This window comes from Triplophysa dalaica, chromosome 15, assembly GCF_015846415.1.
Source record: "Triplophysa dalaica isolate WHDGS20190420 chromosome 15, ASM1584641v1, whole genome shotgun sequence".
In the NCBI taxonomy this organism is placed as follows: Eukaryota; Metazoa; Chordata; class Actinopteri; order Cypriniformes; family Nemacheilidae; genus Triplophysa; species Triplophysa dalaica.
Window position 1 is genome coordinate 18119709 of NC_079556.1, and position 25459 is coordinate 18145167.

General features: G+C 37.0%; 2 protein-coding genes across 6 annotated transcripts in view; both read right to left on the reverse strand.

Annotated features, from left to right (window-relative positions):
• Positions 1-4387, reverse strand: part of kif6 (kinesin family member 6) — a 46068-nt gene extending 41681 nt beyond the window's left edge. For all 4 annotated transcript variants that reach the window (XM_056768669.1, XM_056768667.1, XM_056768668.1 and 1 more), the window contains exons 1-4: positions 4228-4387; positions 3925-4031; positions 3297-3371; positions 107-254 (exon numbers count right to left, since the gene is read on the reverse strand). In XM_056768669.1, coding sequence (XP_056624647.1) covers positions 107-254; positions 3297-3371; positions 3925-4031; positions 4228-4287 — 390 coding nt within the window. In that variant the 5' untranslated portion in view covers positions 4288-4387. The remainder of the gene's footprint in view (positions 1-106; positions 255-3296; positions 3372-3924; positions 4032-4227) is intronic.
• Positions 4388-6147: 1760 nt separating this feature from the next.
• orc3 (origin recognition complex, subunit 3) lies at positions 6148-25399 on the reverse strand. Of its 2 annotated transcripts, none has more exons than XM_056768512.1 (20): positions 25305-25399; positions 25158-25209; positions 24980-25071; positions 24190-24322; positions 22508-22612; positions 22282-22427; positions 21387-21499; positions 19915-20074; positions 18834-18947; positions 18347-18480; positions 18210-18273; positions 15581-15697; positions 15411-15490; positions 13632-13765; positions 10480-10568; positions 10168-10262; positions 9668-9809; positions 7219-7335; positions 7023-7102; positions 6148-6806 (listed from the first exon to the last, which is right to left on the reverse strand). In XM_056768512.1, exons 1-20 carry the CDS (start codon positions 25371-25373, stop codon positions 6701-6703), a joined length of 2142 nt encoding a protein of 713 aa, XP_056624490.1. In that variant the 5' UTR covers positions 25374-25399; the 3' UTR covers positions 6148-6700. The 2 variants fall into 2 exon arrangements, with proteins under 2 accessions (XP_056624490.1, XP_056624489.1); XM_056768511.1 differs by having other exon boundaries at positions 10168-10289.
• Positions 25400-25459: the final 60 nt, after the last annotated feature.

Genomic DNA, 25459 nt, shown 5'->3' on the forward strand with positions numbered 1-25459 from the left:
TGACTCCTGAGATAGGCGCAGGCTCCCGTGACCCGAGGTAGTTCGGATAAGCGGTAGAAAATGGATGGATGGATGGGTTGAAATTGTAGCTTGAGTGTTTACTTACCTTGCTAATATGCTGATACAGGTACGTGAGAGTTCTAGGGATGATCCCTCGATCACTGAAGCGCTCTGCACCTCCTGTGATAGTAAAGGTCTTCCCACTTCCTGTTTGGCCATAGGCGAAGATGGTGCCATTGTAACCTGACAGCACACTATTAAAAAGACAGGTTATTAATGATCTTTTATAACTTGCTTTCAAGAAATTTAAGTTTCCCTTACCTTGGCAGCGTTAAAAACTCAAAAATCAAAAGATGCTGCTAAGACTTTCTCTGACATGCGGGTTTAACAAACTTTTTTAATTTATGTATCAGATAACTTCTGTTTGACCAACCTGAAACACCTGAAAACCACTGATTATTTGTATGTTTACAAATAAACCCCTGTTGGTGTTTTGGATCAATATCAAATGAAAATGTATAATGTTGATGTTTGTTGGTGTTGTAGTTTGTTGTCATTTGTTGGATGAGTGTGAATTATCCCATAGAAGTTATGGAATATATTTTCTTTAAGGCATTCTCGTTAAGATTTAAGAAAAGTACAATAAAAAAGTTTATTTATACGTTTTTTTCCCAGACCAGTTAACGGCAAACCATGTCCCAGCAGCCATGACTCTATGATTTTATTGGTCAACTCGATTCCAATGCTGTCATATTTTGTGTAAATGAAAACAGAGAAAAGCTTCAAGGGCTTCCAATATTATCTGCAAATTTAAAATAAACAAGTAATCTGCACCATATTTATCTATGTTTTTTTCTGTGGCTGTTTTTGATAACTATTTTTGGAATGTATTACTTCCATTATTAATTCTGTGTACTGATGTAATTTATGTTCAATGTAATATTTCTTTAATTATTATGTATTTTACATTTACATTATGAATTTGGCAAACGCTTTTATCGAAAGCGACTTTCATCGTATTATACATTTGTTTCTGACTAGGTTTATTATTATTATAAAAACTTGGCTTTTGTTGTTTTTTACTAGTGCAGCATATAGTGATAGAAATATATGCAATTTGCAACTTGTGTGAAAAGCATCCATCGCACCACTGCCTTATTTTAAGAAATGTTGTGTTTAAATGTTGGACCATCTCAGTTAAAAGGTGGACAAACTATTGACAAACCACGAACAAACTCTCTGTCAGTGTTAGGTGGCAGGAGGACTTATTTTTACAGAACTGATTATCTCCCAGGTATTATTTTGGCACATATTGTTTATATAAGGCGAATCAAACTTGGACCACACAAGTGGCCAATCAATGCTATAATGTAGCTGACCAATGAAATCGAAGCAGAGATATTGCAAAGTGGGGTTTTCGCATAGTGTGGGGTTCGCGCTTAACTGGTTTGGGAAAGAAAATCACACTAGCTGCGTTCAAAATCGCCTACTTCTATATATAGAGGGTGAAAATGAGTAAGAGTCATTAATAGTATGTCCGAAACCCTCAGTATGCAAAAAAAAGTATGCGAGAAATCCTAGGATGGTCATATGCTGAAATTCATGAGTGTGGATCAGATGGACCCTTCTCTATCACATGATGCCACGGGAGCTGAGAAACAGTCAAATAAAAAAAATTAACTCAAATAAATATAGTGGAAAACTTTAAGGCGGACATCCGTTTTGAATGTAAGTTCAAATAAATTAATTTCTCATGACTGAATTAAGTTTTTATCAACGCTGACGTATAGGTCGTTGTTAATACATCATAGGTCAAAGAGAATATGGGTCACATGACCATAAAACATGGTAGACGCAGTACGTCCAAAATGTATTCATACTACTCCCACTCATATACTCACTACACTATATAGAATGTACTGTTTTACGGCTGATAGGTAAGTACTTATTCAAATTCAGTTCGTACTTTCACAGTAGACGCAGCCGCTGTGTGTGTGAATCGTTCTTCTGTCCCATATTTGGAGTTTCTGTGCGAGAGCGCCCTCTGGCTTTCAGAGGTTTGGCATTTAACAGTAAATCAGCAAGAAACTGAGCATAAGGTTCCATTCAGCAGAAAAAATATTTCCATTCCAATGCGCTACTTTCCCATTGTTTTTCTGTGTAACGCGTGTTTGACGGAAGTGCATGACCGTTGTGCTCGCGTCCCACGTCTTTAGAAGCACCCGTTTTTCGATGCGCGTCTTTTGAAGTTCACGTTTTTAGGCACAGAGATGCGTTCTGTCTGAATGGCCCCTAAGAATGGCACAATCTATTGTCCCAGCCTGCTACGTTACTGTGCATGCCTTTTGTGTTTTCTCTCTCTCCGTGTCTCTATCCAGCGATCCGTACAGGTCTTTTCCAGACTCATCCCCTCCACCCTTCAATGAAATCATTCGCAGTTACAACTTCTGCTTAAGCAAACAGGTATAAGCATATTTTTACTTCCAAGAGACGTATTATAGCTCAACAGTCATTTTTCACCTGTGGGGGCGTGTTGGTTCTAACTACTGTGCTGTTGTTGTGTTTGTCTCTCTCTCTTTTGCATCTCTGCAGCCCAGATTGGTGTCACCTGAGGCTCCTTAACACTGCATGAGGCATAGGACAAAGATCTGCTATAAAAGATGTCAGAGACATTGGCTAAAAGGCTTGCCTCACCTCTGCATCAGAATTTAGTTGCGTCTAAATAGTGATTTGAGTGGTGATTGTTCATGTTTGGATTTAAGGCGTTCATTTAATAGTATTGAATTTAGTGTGGTTCAGTTTCAGTTGGGAACTCCAAAATCCATCAACCATTAACTCTTTTGGTAAATAAAAGGTAATTGTATTTTATTTTATATTTCTTTCACTTTCTTGGAAGTTGTAGGGAGAGGGTGCCAACCTTTTTTTGTTTTTATTGATAATCTGATGTCTTTGGTCAGAAAAGGAGTTGAAGGAAACCTTATGTTGTTTATTTTCTTTATTTTCACTCTGAGTTAAGATAACCCCCCCTTAAAATAGTTAGTTTCTCTTGTTTGTTATTTTGGCTTCACCCCTCTCCTGAGCTAATGCTTCCTTTGATGAGAAAACAAATTACATTATTGTTCTATAAACGTGTGTGTGTGTGGTGAGACATTTCTGGGACCGAGGTTTGAGGTGGCTTGTCATTGTTTGCTTTTATTTATGAACTTTAATATGTTACTCCTCTCCAACCCTAGACTGGGGAGGAACGTAAATATACATACATACATACATAGCCTAAGAAGAAAAGGTAAACTTACTTCTCAGCAACAGGCTTCGCAATAGACTCAAATATTTCCTCTTGATTGACTGTTCTTTCGAAAACTTTCTGGAACCTATACCAAAGAAAAATTAATTTGGACCTTAGGACAACTAAAACTTTAATCTGGTTCACTGCAGTCACATACCTGAAGAAAACGTAATGTAGCCCAATTACTTTAAGACCTCTTATCTGCATTTAAACACAATTAGAGCACCAAGATGCAAAAAATTTAAAGGATATCTAATTAATTTTAGCCTGAAACAGGTAATGCGAAGTGTGAAGTGCGGGAAAGGCAGTGGAATAACATGGGACATGCAAAGTAACTTTACTATTGCGTTGAATTAGATAAAAGATAGTTTAGTTTAATTAATGACTAGCAGCGACATTTTGGAAATTTGTTACTGCAATCAAACGTATATTTATTGTACACATTTAATAGTCAAATATGAACTATTACATTGAAGAGAAAAAAAAACATATTTTTTCCCACATTTCTATTTAAAAATATTTTAGTGGGTCTTAAATTATAGCTGTCTAGATGGATCCCTAAATAAAAATGTTTGGGAACCTTGGCTTGCAGTACTGTACATTATAATCTAGCTGTGATGGGCTTTCCTCTACATCACCTAAATTTGTAGTTTTCCTTCTTGTTGTTGACAAAACCATCTGCCAAGTCTCTGGGGACTACAAACTCCAAACTGTCACCTTGATCCTCACAGTCCACAGAGTACACCTAAAAAGGAAAAAATGTAAAATGAGTAACACATACTAGACTTATTAGTGGACATATGTATTTCATCAATTTATTATTCGTATATTCTGCCAGCATGACTAACTTCTTAATATCTGTGTCAGACCACATCACAACATTACAGATTCTAACAGAAACATGTCTTGTGTAAAGCGATGCACAGGCTAAAAACACTCACCGTGGTGGGTTTCTTTGTCGGTTTTACGCGGGCGAAGACTTCAATAGTTTGTTTAACCATTATGTAAAACAAAATACTATTAAAAAATAATGATTATGGTACTTTTTACATTTGCCAACTGCGTTTACTCAGAGACAACACGAGTGCTCGACTTCACGCGGCATGATAGGCATGTGATGTCAAACGACCGCGAGAGCCATCCGAGACCATAGGGAGCCGACGGCTCTCGCGTTGCTCTCGCGGTGCTTTGATGTCATACGCCGGTCGATCTGAGCAGCGCTGCGAGTTGAATACACTATCCATTTTACTTCCTGTGTTTACAGTGGTTACTAGGCAATCAAATGCACAGGGTGGGTGCTTCTCAATTCTTATTGTACACCCTCGTGTCATTCCCTCCCATCTTATCTTCATCTTATGCAGGTGCATATTGGGGGCCAATATATATTAATTATCAACTAATATAATAATTATATGACTTTGTTTTGATTAATACTCACTAAATGCAAATACACAATACAAATAAACACTTATAAGCCAAATATTTTCCATCTAACATCTCATAACTTTAAACATTTTATCATTTGGAAGGATTGATACGAGTGGCTTCAGTGCGTCAGATATACGTCACTTTTTCACAGCTGATTGGTCCAGTTTTGGTTTGCGATCTCTTAACTCGGAATAAAACCTGCTACAGAGCAGGTTAGCAATGTAGACAGAGTTTCCATGTCAATGAAACCCGCTCAAAACCAATCCTCTTTCGTGAGCCCGAAAACTCCAAGTAAGTTATGCTCAAACTAAACGCAAACTTAAAAACTGAAATCGGCTTTGTGATACAGGCCACTGGTCAGGAAAACTAACTACAAAGTTCGAGTCCTGTTTAAATGAATAAAGTGATTGATCTTGCTTAAAGCATTTACCCCCATAGATGTCCATTACAATGAATCAGCTGAACGTACCAAAACAAAGACCATGTAAAACCAAATTCCTATTAAACCTTAACTGTAATAGACACTTGCTAATCTTAAAAGATCAAGCATGTATTCGAGGGATAAGAATAGTCTCACGTTAAGCTTGAGCACGTTATGTTTGATATCAGAGATAATCAAATGTATTTATTTTGGTTGTTGTTTTGGTACATTAAGCGGTTTCCTTATAATGGACTTCTAAGGCGAAGAAACGCTTAACGCAAGATTTTTCACTTTATCCATTTTATAAGGGCTCGTTCTTTTAACGGATCCTATTTTTTATTAAAAGTAGGGTTTAAGAGAAATTTGGGATTACCTGAGACCCATTTGAACCCTCCTTGTCTTCTTTTTTATTCATTCATTGACATCTCTACGCCATGGAGAGTGTTCCTTACTTGACTGTACCTTGTGAAGGGTTCTTTCCTTAGGGGGTATATCCCTAAGAATACCTGACCATACCCTTAAAATGTCAAATGATCTCACATTTTACAGAGAGTTTCCAACCTTTGCATGGAGCAGTTAGTGTTACCAGAGGTTCTTCTCTGTAATTTCAATTCAAGTCACGTCTTCTTGCGCAATATTAACAAAATTTCTCCTTGAATGTGGTTACACCACCTTGACATTTCATGAATTTGACTTCCAATTAATTAATTATAATATTTAGAACAATGGTATTCCATTTACTTTTATTAACTATTAAAAAGAGCTAATGTAAGATTGTAGCCGATATGGTGTTTTTGAGAATTATATATTTTTTAACAATTTTTGGAATTATTGGAATCAAGTTTTTACGGTTACACCATTGACATTTTTGCAATCACTCCCCAAATATTCTCTCAAAATAAATGAAAACCAGAATTTCAGTCTATGTCATCTGAAAAGAAAACATATGCAAATAATTTGCTTTTTTTCTCAATTTTAATCCCTTTAAATGTTACATTTGGGATACAAGTACTTGAGTAAATAGTAAAATACTTTATTTTGTTTAAGTGCAATTCGAGTGTAATAAATACATTTGAAGTCAAACTAGAAATATAATCTCAGAGATTGTATGCATTACCAATGTACTGAAAATCGAAATATTTGTTGACAGAGTCCAGATATCAGAAGAAAAATCTGTCTATACAGGTTTTCATTTTTAATGATGATAAAAGCTACAATCTGTATTCACAATTACTACAATGGTAAACACATACAATGTTATAACTGCAGCTTTAAAATAAAACTTTCTTGCTCTATAGAATTTTTGACGGAGACATTAAAAACAGAATACTCTACTTTATTGTAATACTTGGCACATAGTTAAATCAAAAGTACATAGTCAATAAAAGGGCAATGTCTCACGTTCGAGAAACTAGAGCGTTATTACCGCGTATGTATAATAATAAAATCGTCACTATGAAGTTAGAGACAATCTGAAAAGAGAAAATACATAATATGCAATGCTGGAAGTTTAAAATAGTTGAAGTTCAAAAGACATTAAACATTAGGACTGTATGGATGTTTCTCTAACAACCTCCCCAAGTCAGTCTTGCCACATGATCAGTCTTCTGTTTTGTTGATTTAACAAAACCAAGGAATTCCATCTCAGAAACAGCCTGAATGAAGCAAGCACTGTTTTTACATTGTTAAGAGCATCAACTATAAAAATGTTCTTAAAGCCCCTTTTAAAGGAAAGGAGATTTTCAATTACATTATTGTGCATGCAATTTCAAGTCATAATGTAACGACACAAAATAATAACTTAGCAAAGTTTAACATTATCATTGAAGAAAGTTTAAAATACTCAAATCAAATTTGCATTACAAGCATGCTGTCTAAAAAGGATACTTTTTGAGATTTTCGGGTTTGTTATACTCCTCAGAATCTGCTTCTTTGTCCTCAGCAGCTGAACTTACGGTCACAAAGGCCTAAAAAAACAACAACGACAAATTGCAGCCACAATGTTAGAATAGACAAACCATATACTATCATACTAATATATGCTAATGTATTACTTTATACGTTTAATATATAATATTTGCACCTCGAGCCAATCATATAGATTTATAAGTCTTCCACACTCAAGATGAAGCTTGTATATGATGCAGAGGTCAGGAGCATTACTAGAAACCGTCCCAGCACTTGTTTTCAAGGCTTCATTCTGCAGAAAATACAGAACAGAGTTACAACACCAAGAGTTTTTAATACCAAACAAAACGTTTTTTAAAGAAGTCAACAGACAAGTTGCAAAATAAACTGCTTTTGGGCACAAAAACACAGTTTTACTCTTCAAACACAGATGTGAGCTGAAAAAAGTTATTGGAACTAGCAGGAAACACGTCCCTTGGATCCATTGTAGAACCCGCTTCAAATTTCCTAAATTGTATACGATTATTTCCGTGTGGCCATTTTTAAGCAGGTTAGGTATTTTATTCCACATCATCTCTGAAGACCCGCCCTGCTTTCCGACAGGGCCTTACCTGCTAAGGTCAAGTAAATGTCAGTGAAGACTCAACCTGATCTCTGACGGGTCTTTTTTGGCTCAGTCCAATTAACATCAGTAACACTGGACCGCAGAAAGTGTTACAACCTTTTGCAATGTCCAAAAACATTAGTTTAACTATGGTATGGGGTATTAACCATTGTTACTGAATAAATAGCTTAGCTGTTTGCCCGAAGCATGACACCGCATTTGTGGGAAGACTGTGGGAAAACTGTATAGATTAAAAATGTAGAAAATTCACTAAATGTTGTTTAAACATAACCATCATAGAATGATACAAATCCACCCATTTGTTTTTTTAAATCCCCAATAAACATCAACCGCCATCTTGAACAAACTGTTGTCATTGTATCAGCAAACTGACATCACACTGATTAAGCCCTGCCCATGAACACTGAGGGACTCCGCTGTATGAGCATAAAAGTCTCTGGGTTCTAAACATTTGGAGGCCGCTCACACAGTGTCAGAGCTAGAATTTTATATATGGGGTGGCCAAGGCTACTTCAGGCAGTCCACAGACCATGACAGAAAATGTGTGTTAAACTGACCTGGCTTCGTATTATAAATAAATCCTAGGATTGCCGATTAGAGGTACAAGTGATAATTTACTTCCCAGAGTTAGTCACAAATGTATACAAAACAATTGCACGACATAATGAGATTAATGTAATTCTTAATGTATGTAGATTAAATAAATTATAAAATAAAAATAATGAAAATGCTGAAAGCAGTTTATCCCTGACAGCTTGTTTAATTTAAACAAACAAAGCAGCACCATAGGCGTCTTTAAACTGATGTGGATCACAGAAGCATATATCTGATAAAACAAACTCATTCCATAGGACTGCAAGATTAAAACAAAATCAGTGATGCTGACCATTGCCCTTGATGTTGTAATCTTGATTAATACTTTCAGATATTAGAATACATTTTTACACACGTAAAACGAGATGAGGAGCCTTTATGAATTATTTTTTTGCAATTTAATTGCCGTTTTGATTCTCTTAAGGAACATCAAAATCAGTTATTCAAAAAGGAAATGCATAAAAAACAACGAAGAACATCCAACATAACTAAAACACTCAATGGTTATACAGTAAAGAGTCTGACTACTCTAATGAATCTCTTTCTTACATCGTATCTGTATGCAGTTGATAATGATAAACTGTGTGAGCGTGACCCTCTTCATCAAAGCTCTTCTTCAGTGTTGAATCGTTTAAACACCTCTGATTGGCAAGTATATTCATATATATTTTTCCAAAGCCTCTGTTGATTTCTGACCAGAGGTCGCGTTAACCGAAAATGATCGTCAATGACGGATTTTTTATACCAGTTTCGGAAAAATCTGAAGGTCATTTTGATGGATTACAGAGGGCAGTTTGAAATTCCCCTTTTACATCCAATCATTTCCTTTCATCAGAACGTGATCGTAGCGACACGTACGTTTCCATTCAATACTCGTAAACACCTCGTCCATTCAGGAAAACCCACATAGGATCAGCGGAGACTCGCGGTGCAGAGCCGAGCCAGGGCCATGTATAATCTAGACGACGGTGACGGCCCACCACAGTCTAATTTGTTCTACAAAACAATTTAACTGGCTGAGTCTGACTCAGCACAGCCCTATTGTTTGCAAAAATGAACACATTGTTTTCTATGAGTGACACACACCAGTCCCGCAATTCTGCGCCTGTCGGCAGCGCTATGCTATACTCGGGACACGGTTCTGAGTTCTGAAGCGAAACAACGCGCCACTCTTAATTTAACATTAAATTAGATGTTCTTTGACTGAAATCATCTTTAATGTACACACTGACTTCACTTGTGTGACTTTAAACTTGTATTTTTCTGTTTGGGAATAAGAGAAAAACAGCGCATTAACACAGAAAACCCTCTCGATTCTACCACATTAATAGCAGAGTTGTTGTAGACGTGACGCTGCGCTTGCGCATCCGGTGTGCGACCCCCTTAAAAATCAGTGGTCAGGTACCTGCAGGTAGTGAAAAGGATGACTGAGAGCAGCTTGAATAGATGTGCGGGGGGCAGCATTAAGTCGCTGTCGCAGGACCCCCGAGGAGCTGTAGTAACATACTTCACTAAGAGGTTGAAGCTCTGCTGGAGTCAGGTACTCTCTGATGAGAGAAACAAATAGCAATACTGAAAATATTATAAGATATTTTAATAACACTTTACAGTAAGTTGCTATTCGTTAACAATAAGTTCATGCATTAGCAAAGCAATTACACTGAATAATACTTCTACAGCATTTATTAATATTAATTTCAACATTTACTACAACATTTTTTAAATCAAATATTGTGTATGTTAACATTAGTTAATGTACCATGAACTAAAATGAATAGGTGTATTGACAGGAACTAACTATAAAAAGGATTAATAAATGCTGAATTCACTCTTAGCTAATAGCACCTTATTGTAAAGTGTTACCAATATTTTTATGAGATTATAGTAATAGTCTTGCCCACTAACCTCACAAGTTCATCAATATATTGTAGCACCTGGTTTCGAAGTATTTCGAATGAGCTCATTTTTCTTGTTTTTCTGGACTCTTTTTCCATCAGAGACTGTAAGAGTCTCTTACAGTAGGTTCTCTATTGTTTTAAAACAATTACACATTTTTTTTATGAATTTGATATTTAAATATATAAAAATTACACAAGATCAGTCCTACATAAACCACTTAACATAGAATTGCACACAGCTGTTCACATAAACAAAACAAAAAACAACTATAAAATAAGTTCAAGTTCTAGAAATTCAAGTTTAAGATAAACACTTTACCTTCTGAAGGTAATGAAGATCTGTTCTTCTTTGAATATCCTTTCCTGAACAGGCAACATCATCCCCAGGAACATCTTCGGTGGGGAGATCTGGAAAGTAAAGCATTGTATTAGCAGGGACAGGCATCGTCAATCAATCATTCGATCAATCAGGTTTGTCATTGTCATTGTTATGAATAACACAGAGACAACAACAGAGCGACCTACAGTGTAAAAGTCCAAAATATATAAAATATAAAAATATAAAAATATAGTCCAGATTGTGAGAAGTGATATGAATACTGCAGCAATGCAACGACCACACAAAGTTATTACAGTTGTGTGGAAAGGGAAGTGTGATGTCCTGGGTGTAGACTGGAGGGATTATATTTTGACAGGAGACGAGAATAGCCAGCAGATGTCTGCAGTAGTGCGTAAATCTGCTATTTACCCTGTTACCTTGTTTCAACGGTTGACTAGTCTGTTGCCTGTTGTTAGTTAAGATTATTTGATCTTGTTTATTTAATCTACTCCTGAAGTCACATTAAATTGCCGTTAGCTGCTCGTTACAGCTAGACATTCTAGTTTTGCACTTAAACGCATGGAGCTAGATGATCGTTGTTTGATCCGTGGCCCATTCAAGTCGCTTGGGTTTTGTTTTGCTAATTTAGAAGGTGTGTTCAGCTGTATTCTGTTCGCGCTAATTTCAACAAATATTTTACCGAGCAAAGACACCAGCAAGGCACATTAGTATATTTAACATACCTTTGCTTTCAATTAATTGTATACTTCCATCATGTGTTTCCAGTTTATTCCTGTACTCCACCATAGATAGTGTTCTCACCCGAGACGCAAGGTACGATACGTTCACTCTCACGCCCGTCCCATTCACACATCCACTTCTACACCTCTGTTGATCTCAGTGAACAAGACTGACTTCATCCATGCTTTTGCCAGTCAGTTTGACTTTCACATTCTAGGTTTAACAGAAACATTGATTCGTCCTGAAGACTCACCCAAACCCATTGCCCTCTCCACAAACTACTCCTCTAACCTTCCCCACCAAACTGGAAGAGGCGCCGGCACAGGTTTGCTTATGAAAAATAAATTGAAATATTCCACACAATCTTCCCTATGCAACATGTATTCATTTGAACACCACGCTGTTAATATCACTTCTCCAACTCAGCTCAGTTTTGTTGTAGTTTACCGCCTCCCCAGGTTCTCTTCACAACTTCATTGAAGAGTTCGATGTGCTGCTCTCATCATTCCCGGAGGATAGTGGCCCTCTTGTAGTCTTTGTGGACTTCAACATCTACCTGGAGAAACCTTATGCTTCTGACTTCCTTATCCTCACCACCTCGTTCGACCTCACCGCCACAGCGGGTACCCAGATCAGGAAACTAGCTTGATCTCATCTACACCCGTAACTGCACCACAGATAATATTAAAGTCACATTTCTGATCATTTCTTCATCACTTTCAACATGCTCCTTCCTACATGCACTACACCTACACCACCACCTGTACATCAGCAAACAATTCTCAGCACCTACGAAAACACTACCCTCACTTCAAACATTGAACTCTCCTCTTTCGCCCAACTGACTGACACTGAAGTCACCAGACTTCTCTCCAGCCATCCCACCACCTGTCCGCTTGACCCAATCATCTCCCATCTCCTTCAGGCCATATCCAGCACACTCACACACATCATCAACACCTCCCTGCTCAATGGCACTTTTGAATCCACATTCAAACAGGTCCAGGTCACACCCCTACTTAAGAAACCAACATTGGACCCCTCTATTACCGACAGTTACAGACCTGTGTCTCTCCTCCTATTTGCAACCAGGTGTTTTCCTACCCATCCCGGAATAAACAACTGGATGACAAGCAGTCTGTGACCGAAGCACTGTGGCTAGCCAAGGCAGAATCTAAGTCCTCGGTCCTGATTCTGATAGACCTATATGCAGTGTTTGATACTGTCAATCACCAGATACTGCTAGCAACCCTGTCATCTCTAGAAGTCTCAGGCACTCCACTGGTTCAAATCCTACTTCTCTGGCAGATCCTTCAAGATGTCCTGGAGGGGTTCGCTCACTGGAGTCCCTCAAGGATCGGTGCTTGGACAGCTGTTTTTTTCATCTATATGACATCCTTGGGACCCATCATATGGGTACACAGATTTTTGTATCACTGTTATGCTGAAGACACCTAGATATACATCTCATTTCACCTAGACAATACCACCGTAGCAGCTCGCATTACAGCCTGGCAAGAAGACCTCTCAGCTTGGATGAAAGAGCATCACCTCCAGCTGAACCCTGTCAAGATAGAACTACTCGCGTTTCCAGTACACTCCACGATCTCACCATAAAACTTGACAATACCATAATCACTCATTCCAAATCAGCCAGGAACCTCAGAGTCATATTTGATGAACAACTGTCCTTCAAGGATCACAAGGCAAAGATGAACGTTTTTATTTAATGCTACTCCTTAGAAACCATGCACACAAAACAGCGTCTGAATTCAGGATGACACGCCTGTACATGACTCTGAAGGGACAGGGCTCTTTTGCGAAAACAAAATTCTGCCAGTGATAGTCAATAAAGATTATATCATAAACAATGATTTTTATTACTTTGTAATAGATTTATTAATGTTTGGATGTAGTTTTAGTGTTCCTTTATTCTTGCCTCGACCCACGACTCAAACTGTATAACTTGGTGGCACCAGCGCCACCTCTCTGAAATGTTAGTCTAGAGCCCCGTGGGGATTTCCTAACTTTTTTAATTAAATATAGGTCATGCGTATAGATGAGCATATAATTCTGCCTTCATGTGTTCTCGGAATTAATCGGAAATATAAGTTTCCTAGCTAAAAATTGCACATGAATGCCCTCTTCCCTGTGGTAAACACAACCTTAATCCGTGTTAACAAAAAGAAATACACTTTTGCTCATCTTTAGGGCTGCACAATGGCAAAAACATCATAAGGGTTCATTATAATTTTTTTATAATTATTCCCTTGATATTGGAATTGCGATGTTTGTTGAATATTAGATTTTACAAGTGTGTTTGAAAATGCTGTATAACTTTCTGTTAAGTAATTCAATGCCATATTTTAAATATACCTCCTGAATTTAAGCAATTAGGCCAATTCACTTACTTTCCAGCTCTTCCAATCTTACAACAAACTCATCCACTTGTTTGAGCACATTCTGCATTTTCTTGGTATTGGCTGATTTAAGAATTCCAGCACACTCCCGTAAAGCTGCAACAAGCTCATCTTTTGCTAGAATCCTGCCAAGAAAATTAAAAAAATAATTAGCGGACCACTGAACCTCAGAAATTCCTAAAGCAATAATCCCTGCGAAGCAGTGGGTTACAATGCATTTTAGGACTGCAAGGGGCATAAGAATCTCTTAGCGGGGCTTAGAGTTGTGCTAAAAATGATTCATACCCTAGGTAAATATGATAAAGAAAGCCTTTGAATCTTTTCAGGAAACATGTTACTCAATGGAGAATAAGAATTTTAAATAGGGGGATGTCATTATGAAATCTTCGCCTAAGGATTTACATTGTCGAATCAGAATACATTTTGTCAGACGCATATAGCGACATCAAGCTAAACATTAGATCAATGTGTTTTTCAGGGTTTGGACACAGAAGGACAACCCAAGCGCAGGCAGCAGTGCAATAACTTAAGATTTATTTAAACAAAACAAAAAGACCCACGATGGGGTAAAACAGTAACGGAACAATCCAAACTACAAAACTAAAACAAAACATAGACTTCCCAAGATGGGGCGAAAACAGGAAACGTGATATCTAAACAAAAAAACTTTACAGGACCGAGGTTTGACTTGGACTGCAAGACTCTAGACTGGAGGTAGGCATAACATACCTTACGAGAACCAAAAGGAAACAGAACAGTACCGCAAACACACGGCATTAAATAGGGGAACTAACAAAGGATACTTAATTAGGGACAGGTGTAGGTAATGAAACACTGAAGGGAAGCTAACGAGGAAACAAGAGGGGCGGGCCAAAGACGAGACCAACAATGATGTATTTCTCTCCACACAGAACCTAAGGCTCTGCCATGACTCTGCCACAAGACCAAGAAAGACATGGCATGTTGAGGCATGTTCAATGTTGAATTGAACCAAAAAAAACGTTGCCCTGTAAGCGTAATTTAAAGATAAGGAATAATGAATAAGATAATACATACAGTTAATACGATCACATTTAATAAAAACATTTTAGGACCTGTTACTGAAGGATTTTTTTAATAAGTTTTATTACGTTTAAATGTTTATTCTGTATTATAGTTTTGATGAACATAATATGTGTGTGTTTTAATGAGAATGTTTAGGCAGAAAACTCTGAGGAGTTAAGGGCTGATTGGAATGTGTTTGCTACAGGATTTGGTATGTATGTGTGTGTAGCTTTGTGTACAAAGGTTGGGGGGAAGCAGTAGATAATACAGATTGGTGCCTCTAGGAATATGAGTGCAGACAATAAATTAAAGGGTCAGAGAGCAAAGGTGGAACAAAGTAGTGCATGCACACACATATCATTATCTGAGTGCTTAGCTATGCAGAATTTGGGTATTGTGTCGTGTCATATGATGTTTGCAGACAAAGGAGAATGAAGCTGATTGAATCAAGAAAGGGAGGCACCGCCTGAAGAAAGAATATCAGATGTAAACCAGCCTTGCCATAGGCCAGGGATCGAAGCAAGCTTGAAGACACACCTACACATACACACATAAATATGTAACCAAATGTATAGACGGGGCTGATCTTTGGTAATACTCTGTGCGTAGAGTGAGTGAGCGAGACAGCCCAGATCTGTGAATCAAACCAATAAACTTCAATTATTGTACCAGATGTCCAGTAAGTCCAATTCTTGACCACGCAGGACTAATGATGTCCAACATTACCTCAAAAGCTGCATGGCTGAATGATACTCTTCCATTTCCCAAACATTCTTCTCATTGCAGGTTACATGGAGCTCTCTTATCTATGAGAATGAAATTTAAATATTGCAAGAGCCAAGCAAATACCTCAGAATAACTTTAGATAAACAAGTTGTTTTAATTTAGATACTCACATGTTTTCCCATGGGACACTTGGGTAGCAATGACGTCAAAGAGTATAAACACTGGAGAATAGGATAGTAATTCTTGTGGTATTTATGAAGGTTTTTCAACAATTTCTGACAAACTTCCTGAAAAGATAAAAAGATGCATTGTTTTTAAAGTGTTTGAGGAATTGTATAACACGTAGGTTAAATGACCAGTTTAAGTGAATAGTTGACCCAATAACAAAAAAATAAATTGTTTAATTACACGTATGTAACTGCAAACCTGCTTGTGACTATCTCTTCTTTGAAACAGAAACACAAAAGCATATATTACGAGAAATATCTTTTCCATAACTTAGAAATCAATGAGGGCCAAATTTGTTTGGTCATCAACGTTCTTCAAAATATATTTTGTTTTCCCAAGAAAGTAATTCAGGTTTGGAATGACATAATGGTGACTAGGTGCAGAGACTAGTTTAAACCAGGATGAAAATTAGGACTAGGTTTAAGCCCAGTCTGGGAAATGGACCCTAAATGATATTCTGTTTTGGGTGAACTATTACTTTCACTAACCATTTGATACTATGCAACTGAGTTCCACCTAGGGAATAAAGGATAGTGGGTAGGCACATGACATTACAGCACAAAGAAATCCTAATAGATCATGGAAAACAATGCATACAAAATATAACTATTTATCAATTGCCAAGTATGAAAGCATCATTACATAGAGACACTAATGCCTTGTTTCCACTTAGCGGTACGGTTCAGTGCGGTTTATTTCCACCGTGAACGTTATCAAAGTAGCGAATAGTAACATATCACTGTTTTGGGACCCTTTCGTAAGGGTACCTAGCAAAGTAGTACCAATAATAACGGAACCTAAAGGGTGGAGCTATAATCACCGCTGAACGCTAATGGATTGAGAGAGAATCGTCACTTGCACATGCAACAAGGGGAATGAAAACTCAAAAGGCGCTCTTTAAATACGGGTTTCTCCTTCGCGCAAGAATGATGTTGCTACTTTCCAGCATACACCAAGGCCATCAAGTAAGGGTACTGTAGGTGGTGGAAACCCAAGCCCAATCAGGGTTTACCATACCAAACCGTGCTGTACTGTCCTGAACTGAACCGTACCATTCAGTGGAAACGAGGCATAAGTTCCCAGTCTCAAAGACTAGAAAATTGCAACAGAGATTGTTGCATCTTACGCCTATTTCACCAAGGATATAAACACATTAACCCACCTTCAGTCGGTTTATTGAAAGGCATGCGTGTAATGTAATGTGATAGGAGTGCATCTTAACTGTTATTTTTTTATATGCATCTGGAGTCACAGAGCGAGCGTTTTGCAGTGAGTAAGCAAACTGTTTCTTGACCCACAAAAACATGTTCTATTAAAAGCTTAAGTGTATCATTTCATAGCTCTATCTGTACCTGCATAAGAGGATTAAACATCCCGGCTGAATAAACAATAGAACGCTGCCAAAAAGACCATAGAAAATGTCATGGATTAATGAATTCTATTGGTGTGTATAATGCCCAAAACAAACTACAAAAAGGAGTTTGTAACGGTTTTAATGAAAGTTTATGGTTTATAATAGTGTTTTAATGGAAGCCATTCAAATTTCTTTGATGGGTTCTATTGGGTTTCTATAGTTTTTTTCCAGCTGGGGTAGCCTATATTTCTCTTAAATAAATCATGTAATTGATCAGTCTTTAGAATCATTAAGTATGGTATGGTGATGTACTGACTTGGTTCCCTTTATAGTTTTTACATCCTGAGTTGACTTTATACATTACTACTTTATATATCCAAATAAATTTATATTGAATCACACTGAAATTTAGAAAAAAAAAACTAAGCATAGAAATCAAACTGTGAACTGTGTCATTTCACATGTATAAATGTGCACTGCCTTTTACACAACACAGCAGCAGTTTGTCTATTCATGACTATTGATGAGAGACAGAACCATGATGAAAATTTCTCCATTCAGACCATTATCTTGTTATTATGAAGAATAAATGGAAACATTGGAACATCTTGGAAATAGTAACATCCTGTCTGTTACCGAGCACACACATGCTGATTGGAGATTAACAGATGACAGTACCAGCGTAGGTCAGAACTTCTTATTAATGCTATATTAGTTTGTTTCTCACATAAAGCTATCAAATGACAAAGACTTGGAAGTTAGTCCTTTTTAAAGCTTTAGAGTAACTATCGCGGGTAACGCACTGGATCAACCACTGGACCATTTGGATCGAACCATTCAGTCCGATACCCGATCCAGCAAAAAGTCCCGTATCGACCCCGAGTATCGGATCGACGCATCCATAGACACCAATTATTTGTTTTCTAAGCGTTTTATTACAAAAGGCCTTTTCATACTTCCTGGTACATACATCATCCCGGCCATGTGCTACTGATGCACTGTATCACCATGGCAATGCAGCCCACTGTTCCCTTGTTAGGCAGCTGGGGTTACAGAAGTAACATTAATCTTTGATGATTGTTGTCTCATAATTATCAGACTTCAGCCAAGATTTCACAGACAGCATCAGGTATGGTCAAACGAATCATACATGTTCCCTGCATGACTTCAGAGAAAACCCTTACTGATAATAAATGAATAATGTCAATTTTTTTTACCTTGACATGTTCATCACTGGTAAGTAGCAAAACCTGATCTTGTGGCTCCTGAGTCTCCACATACCTGCAGTGTATCGAGTGTACAATAAAAAAAATGCTAAAGCCATCAACTGACAGGTGAATATTTTTGTGCATACCTCATGAACGAGGGAAGATGACGGATTCTTTCCACATTTTTCTGGCTCAGTGTCTTGGCACGAAGCAAGGCCTCCTGCTTCTTGCAGCAAAGGACACTGAGAGGCTGACTATTAAAGTGCTCTAATATGGAGAGCTGCAAAACAAAATATGAAATATCATCACAAGTTATCACAAAATATATGAATTTCTTATAAGCTTAAACGCAGAAAACTAAGTTTCAAACAAGACAGACACACATTTTGAATAAATTGTTTGTATAAGATATTCTCAAATATTTTTTAAAAATATTTAACTAAGTATTAAACTGCATTAATTATAAAATTATATAATATATTATATAGATTGTGGAGTATTAAACCATCACCAAGTAGTTTCTGATATTTGCAAATGATAGCACTGAAAATTATTTAAATCGACAGAACGTGTTACAGACAAGGAAACAACATAAACATCATGTTTAAAGGTATGGCACTATATTTGACTCACCTGGAGGCCCTTAACAAAACTTTGAACTGAAAAGTCATGGTAGAGGAAGATGCCAATTAGAACCTGTATAACCCTACTGCTGAGCTTGAATGGGAACTGAGAAGTCAGAATCAGCTATGGAAGAGAGATGAACATAAAAAAAATATATTATTATGCAACAGAAATGCCTTAAGTTTAATACAACTTAAGTCTTATTTACAGCAAGGGTTGCAACAACCTTCAAATACAAAAACATTAATAAAATTGTAATATTATCTTTAAGCTGTACACACAAAATCGCCATCAGGAACCTGGTTTCCATCCCTATATTTCAGTCAACAGCACACAAGGCAATACAATGGGCTAGCTTTAGGCTCTAGATGCACAGAGGCTTTTTTCCCGGCTGGAAACTTCAGACACTGGCTGAAAACAACAGGTGTGGGCGCTTGAACAGGGTTTTTGTCAAGGGGAGACATGTTGGTTACAATGATATGATGAGCGTGAAAAGGCTTAAGGCTAAAACGAATGTTTGTATCTCCTCTGTGTCCAACCCCTTTAACACGTGGATGTTGTAAAAAGCTCAGCACTCTGAAAAGCGAGGTATGCTATGATTGGCCAGTTAACCAGTGCATAGTGATTGGATGAATACTGCAAGCTTGTGACGGAAATGTCACACCTCTTACCATATTTGGAACATCAGGTTCCAAAGCAATTGTACTGACAAGTACGACCACCTTACTTGCGTATAAATTTGGTCGGTCTTAATCAAATCATTCAACAAACTGACGTAGATTAGTGTGGGTGTGGTTACACGAGGAGTTTCATGCAGTTCTGGGTGAGCATTCACTTTTAGATAGAATGCATCTTTTGTTCTGACACTTTCATTTTTGCAATGTTACGCGTCTAATACATGCAGGGTCAACTTATATATAACACTTATTATATAACACAACCGAAGACACAGAAAAACAGATATTTGTAACATATGACACCTTTAAGAAACATAAAAAAGTGTAAAGTTAAAAGTTAATAGGGTAAGCACAGAGAATTGTATTCTTTGGTGAATTGGTCCCTTAATTTATAATTCATAAGGGTAATTTACCTTGTCGAAGACACAGGCTAAGTGCCGAGTACACGAGAGGGAATGAAAGACCTCAATGCAGAGCAAAGATGACACAGAGTGAGGCAGCCTGTGCTGGATAGCAATGGGAGATGTTGCAATGCCAAAGATAAAGATGAGTGGAAGCTCCTGGGTGTACTGACTGTAAGTACAGAATTCAAATAAGGATTGATAAAGAATACAAAATACAGAACACAAAAAAGAATAGTTCACCAAAATATGATATCTCACATAATTAACTCACCCTTATGCCATCCTAGGTGTACATCACTTCCTTTCTTCATCCAAATACAATCAGTTATTGTAAGTTTTACCCCATCTCTTCCTAACTTTGTAAAGCAACAGAGTACTGTCCGTAGCTCCAAACACAAGCAAGCTCCAAAAAGTGCATCTATTCATCATTAAAGTAATACTACTAGTAAGACTACAGGGGGTCAATAGATATGGCTAAAAAAGTCATACACCTAGGATGGCACAAGGGTGAGCAAATCTAGCAAGAATTTTCATGTTTATGTAAACTATTTCTTAAATTAAACGTACTTCAAGAATGAAAAAGCACTAACAATATTCTCTAACCAGGGTTTTCTCTGTAGTTACCGGACATATTCATGGTCTTACATGTGGTTATACCTTTCATGGCATTGAAGATTTATTTTTCAAGGCAAACTCAGATTTGACTTTGTGTGATTCCTTCAGTCAAACATTGCCCATCGCTGTTCCAGTCGGTCATTTTGGGTAACCAACATATAAAAAATTCCTATCATTGTGCAGTACTTTACAAACACAATTGTATTTTGTTGTAAAGATTTATATTGTTCTTCAGCACTATGTACTGAAGTATCTTCAAGGTTTGGGGACGAACTTATCTTTTTTGATTCCATGGGTCAAACGGAGTACAACAAAACCACATACAGTGCCTTGGGAATTATTCAACCCAATGCCTTATGTTAAACTACTTAAAATATTTTGTTTACACTAAACTACTCTCCATACACAATGATGACGAGAAATTCTTTAATAGAAAAAAACTAAATGCTTGAATTCACCAATTGTGTGAAAAAATGTCTAACTCTCCTTAGATCCTCTCAAACTCTGTCAGGTTTGTTGGGACCATCAGTAGATGGACATTTTCAGGTTTCTACAGAGATAATCAATTGGGTTCAAGCCCAAGTACTGGCTGAGCTACTCAAGGGCATTGACAGAGTTGTCCATAAGCAACTCTTGCATTGTTTTAGCTTTGTGCTTAGGATAATTGTCCTGCTGGAGAAGAAACCTTCTGTCCAGTCTGAGGTTCTGAATTCTCTAGACTAGGTTTTGTATATTTTGCAATGTTGAGTTTTCCTTCTACCCTGACAATTACAATTATGTAAACAGCTTAATTCACAGATACGGATGACACTTCATACAATAGAACACTAAATTATAAACACAAAATTTGAGAAGACAAATATCACCTGCAGATAAGGATAAAATCCTGTAAAGCTTGCAAGTTGAAAGCCTCAAAGTCTTTGAAGATCACAACAATAGGCAAACTCCAGTACAGGCCATTATTTTTCACGTCAGGCTTCTGCAAAAGAGCAGTTAATCACAGCAGTTTACAACAAAGCTCAAGCTAGAGTACATCAAGTCAATGTCACAGCAAAACTTCAATTAACATTTGGTCAGTTTGTCCAGTACTGACACTCATTTGCCGGACAGTTATGTCATTTGATTGTATTATCATGACAACATGTCACTAAATCTGTCAAAGAGAAACATCTGGGCACCCCCAAAATGATTTAATGTACATTTGCAAAACGGCAATGCATTATTTCCATATATAACAAATAAGAATAACCATAATCCCCAATAAACTAACTCTTATACATTAATGTCCAAGTAAAGCCATTTTAAATGTGTTCCGAGTTTGTCACACCATAGACAAATGTGACCCTGGATCACAAAACCAGTCTTAAGTAGCACAGGAACATTTTAGTAATAACCAAGAATACATGGTATGGTCAAAAATGATTTTTATTTTATACCAAAATTCATTAGAATATGACAATTTGCCCATTCAAGTAGTATTTTAACTTTTTCAACAAAAAAACACTGCAAAATTAAGCATTTTTGGACACAGTAAACACAAAAAAATCTCTGCAAAATCCTGTGGGGTCTTTCCTGTGAAACCGGTAGACCATCAGATCTTTGGAAGATAATTTGCAGACGTGCCTGTGCTATCTGAGAACATGCCAGGTTCCAGAACCCTCACTCAAAATATGCCAGATGTGAGCGTATTCTTGTGCCTGATACTACAAGCCATTAGTTCTTCATATTACAATACGTTTATTTTCTTTAAACTTCTCTTACCTTAACTGAGTTGTACCACTGGCAAAGATCACTAATACTACATTGGGTATTCAGATGCAGAGCTGTATCATCATCTTGTTCTTCGTCCAGGGCCATTCCTCTTCCCATCAGCTGCTCTAGAACTCTCTGAATTAAAAACTTAACAGCTAGAAAAGAAAACCTGAATGAGCGTATACTCAAGAGTATATCGAATTCAATATGATTTGAGTGCAAATTGAATACACACTTGCACATCCTTTGGCATGAAGTGACACAACAAACGGAGTGACAGATTCTTGAAGGAGATTACACAGACTCCGAAACGTCATAGTGTGATCCGGCACATTTACACCTGGAAATAAAAAATGATGGTTTAATGATGGCTAATTTGTTTCATAAAGAACAAGTTGATTTTATAATGCCTATATTTTTTGCATTTAGTGTTTTCAACAAATGACTCCCCTGCGAGGAATGTGACACCTGACCGATTGGCGTCAAACCGGTTATATTAACACTAATAACAGAATTGTTAGTTTTGACTTTTCATATTGGACCCAAGTTGAATAATAAAACAAGCAGATTTTTTTTGATCGATTATTCAGTTTTTGCAATTCATAAAAATATTTAGTTTGACCTATTTTAACAAAAAATAAAACAAGGACGTTATTTCAGTGATTGAACGTCGAGCCAGCTTCCAGATAGCTGAATGGAGAAATTTCCTTCAGGATCTGCGTTCCATCAATAGTCATCAACAGTCAAACTGCTGCTACTGTGTTTTAAATAAGGCAGGGCATTGACACAATTCACAGTTTGATTTCTGAGCTTGCCATTCAATTTCCAAATTTCAGTTTGATACAATATCAATTTATTTAGCGCTGTAAGTCGCTTTGGATAGAAGTGTCTGCTAAATGCATAAATGTAAAAAATGTTTATTTCTTAAATCTTCTCTGTAGATTTTAAATAATGAGGTTGTAATAATAACTAATGATTCTTAAGACTGGTCAATTACATGATTTATTTAAGAGAAATATAGGCTACCCCAGCTGGGAAGAAAACAATAGAAACCCAATAGAAGCCATCGAAGAAATTCTAATGGTTTCCATTGAAATTATATTATAAACTATTTTCATTAAACCATTACAAAACTCGTTTTAATTCCCATTATTCCCACCAACAGAATTCATCAAATAGCAATAGACATTAGACCATTATATTTTAGTTTCTGTTAAAACCAATTCAATTACCATAATCCATGACATTCTCCATAGTATTTTTGGCAGGGTTCTATTGTTTATTCAGCCGGGAGTTTTAATCCTTTTATGCAGGTAAAGCTATTAAATGATACGCTTCAGCTTTCAATAGAACATGTCTTTGGGGGGTCAAGAGAGTTTGAAGTATTTTTCCTCCTCACTCACTGCAAAACATTCGCTCTGTGACTCGGGATACACTTTAAATTCACAGTAAGGATGCACTCCTACCACATTACATTACACATGTGTCTTTCAATAAACTGACTGAAGGTGGGTGAATGTGTTAAAATGCTAGGCGAAACATGCAGAAATCTCTGTGTAATCGTCACAGAGCACTCTGCTAGTTTAGCCGGTATTGCCACGCAGAATGTTCTTCTATTGCATTGCCTCTTGAAGGGTAGTCACGCTACAGCAACCCACAGGTCAAACCACGTTATTGCGGGTCCTTAAAACACATCATGTGAAATCAAACGACTGCTTGACAAAATTATTTGTCAATTTTTTTTATTGTCAACGATATCGATGATGTCAACTTAGCGCTGCAGCCCTATTTCACAGCAGATGTTATTATAAGCTGTTATTTGACTGTTACCTTAGAATGTCTGTAGCTAAATTCATATTACCATTTGTAACACCGTGGTGAAAGTGAAAGTAAACTTAACAAGAGTAAAGAACATACCCAGCATTAAAGCAGCTGTGGGGATTTCTCTTGCTCCCTGTCTCCGGACATCAGATGAGTTGCAGAGTTCATGCTTTTTAATGAACTGTACAAGATCATCAAGGACCTTTTTATTCAACTGATCTTGTAATACCTGTAAAAATAAATATTAAAGCATAAGATAATAGAAACTTACAAATAAATAAGATAACTTGTGTATGTGGGTCCGTGTATCTTTCTCATAAGGGAATAACCAATGAATCAATTACTGGATGTTTAATTTTGGAGACAGCAATATTCAAATTTTACCCCAAATGACAAACTTTTGAGTTGGCAGATGCACAAGAGACCCGATTTAGCATTTAATCATGGAAAAAGTCTGTTTTTCATGAAATCACCCTATTCATAATTCTATAGCCTGATAACTATACTTAGTAATTATCTACTCTAAATGTTGAGGCAGTTTTCAAGGACAGGTGATTAAGCCTCAATTAAATTAGGAAAATTATAGTTTTTACAAACACTCCTCATAATAAAACATTTCTGCTTTGCCTCTTGAGACAAAACTTAAAATATTTTTAGTAATGACAAAATGACAAAAGTTTAAAATAACATTACCTTAGTTAACTAGGCTTCATTTTTGTGCAAATATTTTTGTGATGATGAATAAAAAAAATCTTTGACATTAGAAGAATATTCATATTCCCAACAAATAAAGAGATCCAATAGCCCTTTATCGGCTTTGGAAGGAATTGAAGGCGCAAAAATACACAGACCCGTTTGTAATTGTCATGTGTAAGGTTATGTGTACCTCTGTGTGCTTTTGAACAGTTTCCCGTAGGTCCTGACAGATCCTAAAGCGGTCTCTGCCATTATCATCACTTCCATCCACCATATATCCATCTACATAAGATAGATAACAATGCTGTTATGTATACGATTGTTTCTAAAGTGAAAGTAAGGGTCTGAAGACAATGGTCATAACTTACCAACTCCTTGTCGTTTCCTTTTTCTAGATGCTGACTTAAAAACAAAACATCCCTAAAACAAATCATCCGTCTGCGTTATACATCCAAACAAAACAAACACATTCTTATCAATATTCAGGTGGTAAATGCACAGCTGAGCAATATTACCTTTGACACAGATGAAGTTTCGTTCATGTCTACTTCTCGCTCATAAGTTTTGCACAGAAAACCATGCATCTACGCTGTCGTTTTTTCTCCTTTTTGGTGGCAGTTGCAAACTTGGATTTTGTTGCACTACCGCCACCAATTGTACTGGAGTGTTT

Bases quoted from the DNA above. Each gene is read 5' to 3' on its own strand.
- orc3 (XM_056768511.1), bottom strand. From the start codon at position 25,373: ATGCATGGTTTTCTGTGCAAAACTTATGAGCGAGAAGTAGACATGAAC. The intron at 9,810-10,167 runs GTTAGTGGGCAA...TTCTCTCATCAG, and splicing joins TATATTGATGAACTTGTGAG to AGAGTACCTGACTCCAGCAG. The intron at 7,103-7,218 runs GTGCAAATATTA...TTGTTTTTTTAG, and splicing joins ATCTATATGATTGGCTCGAG to GCCTTTGTGACCGTAAGTTC.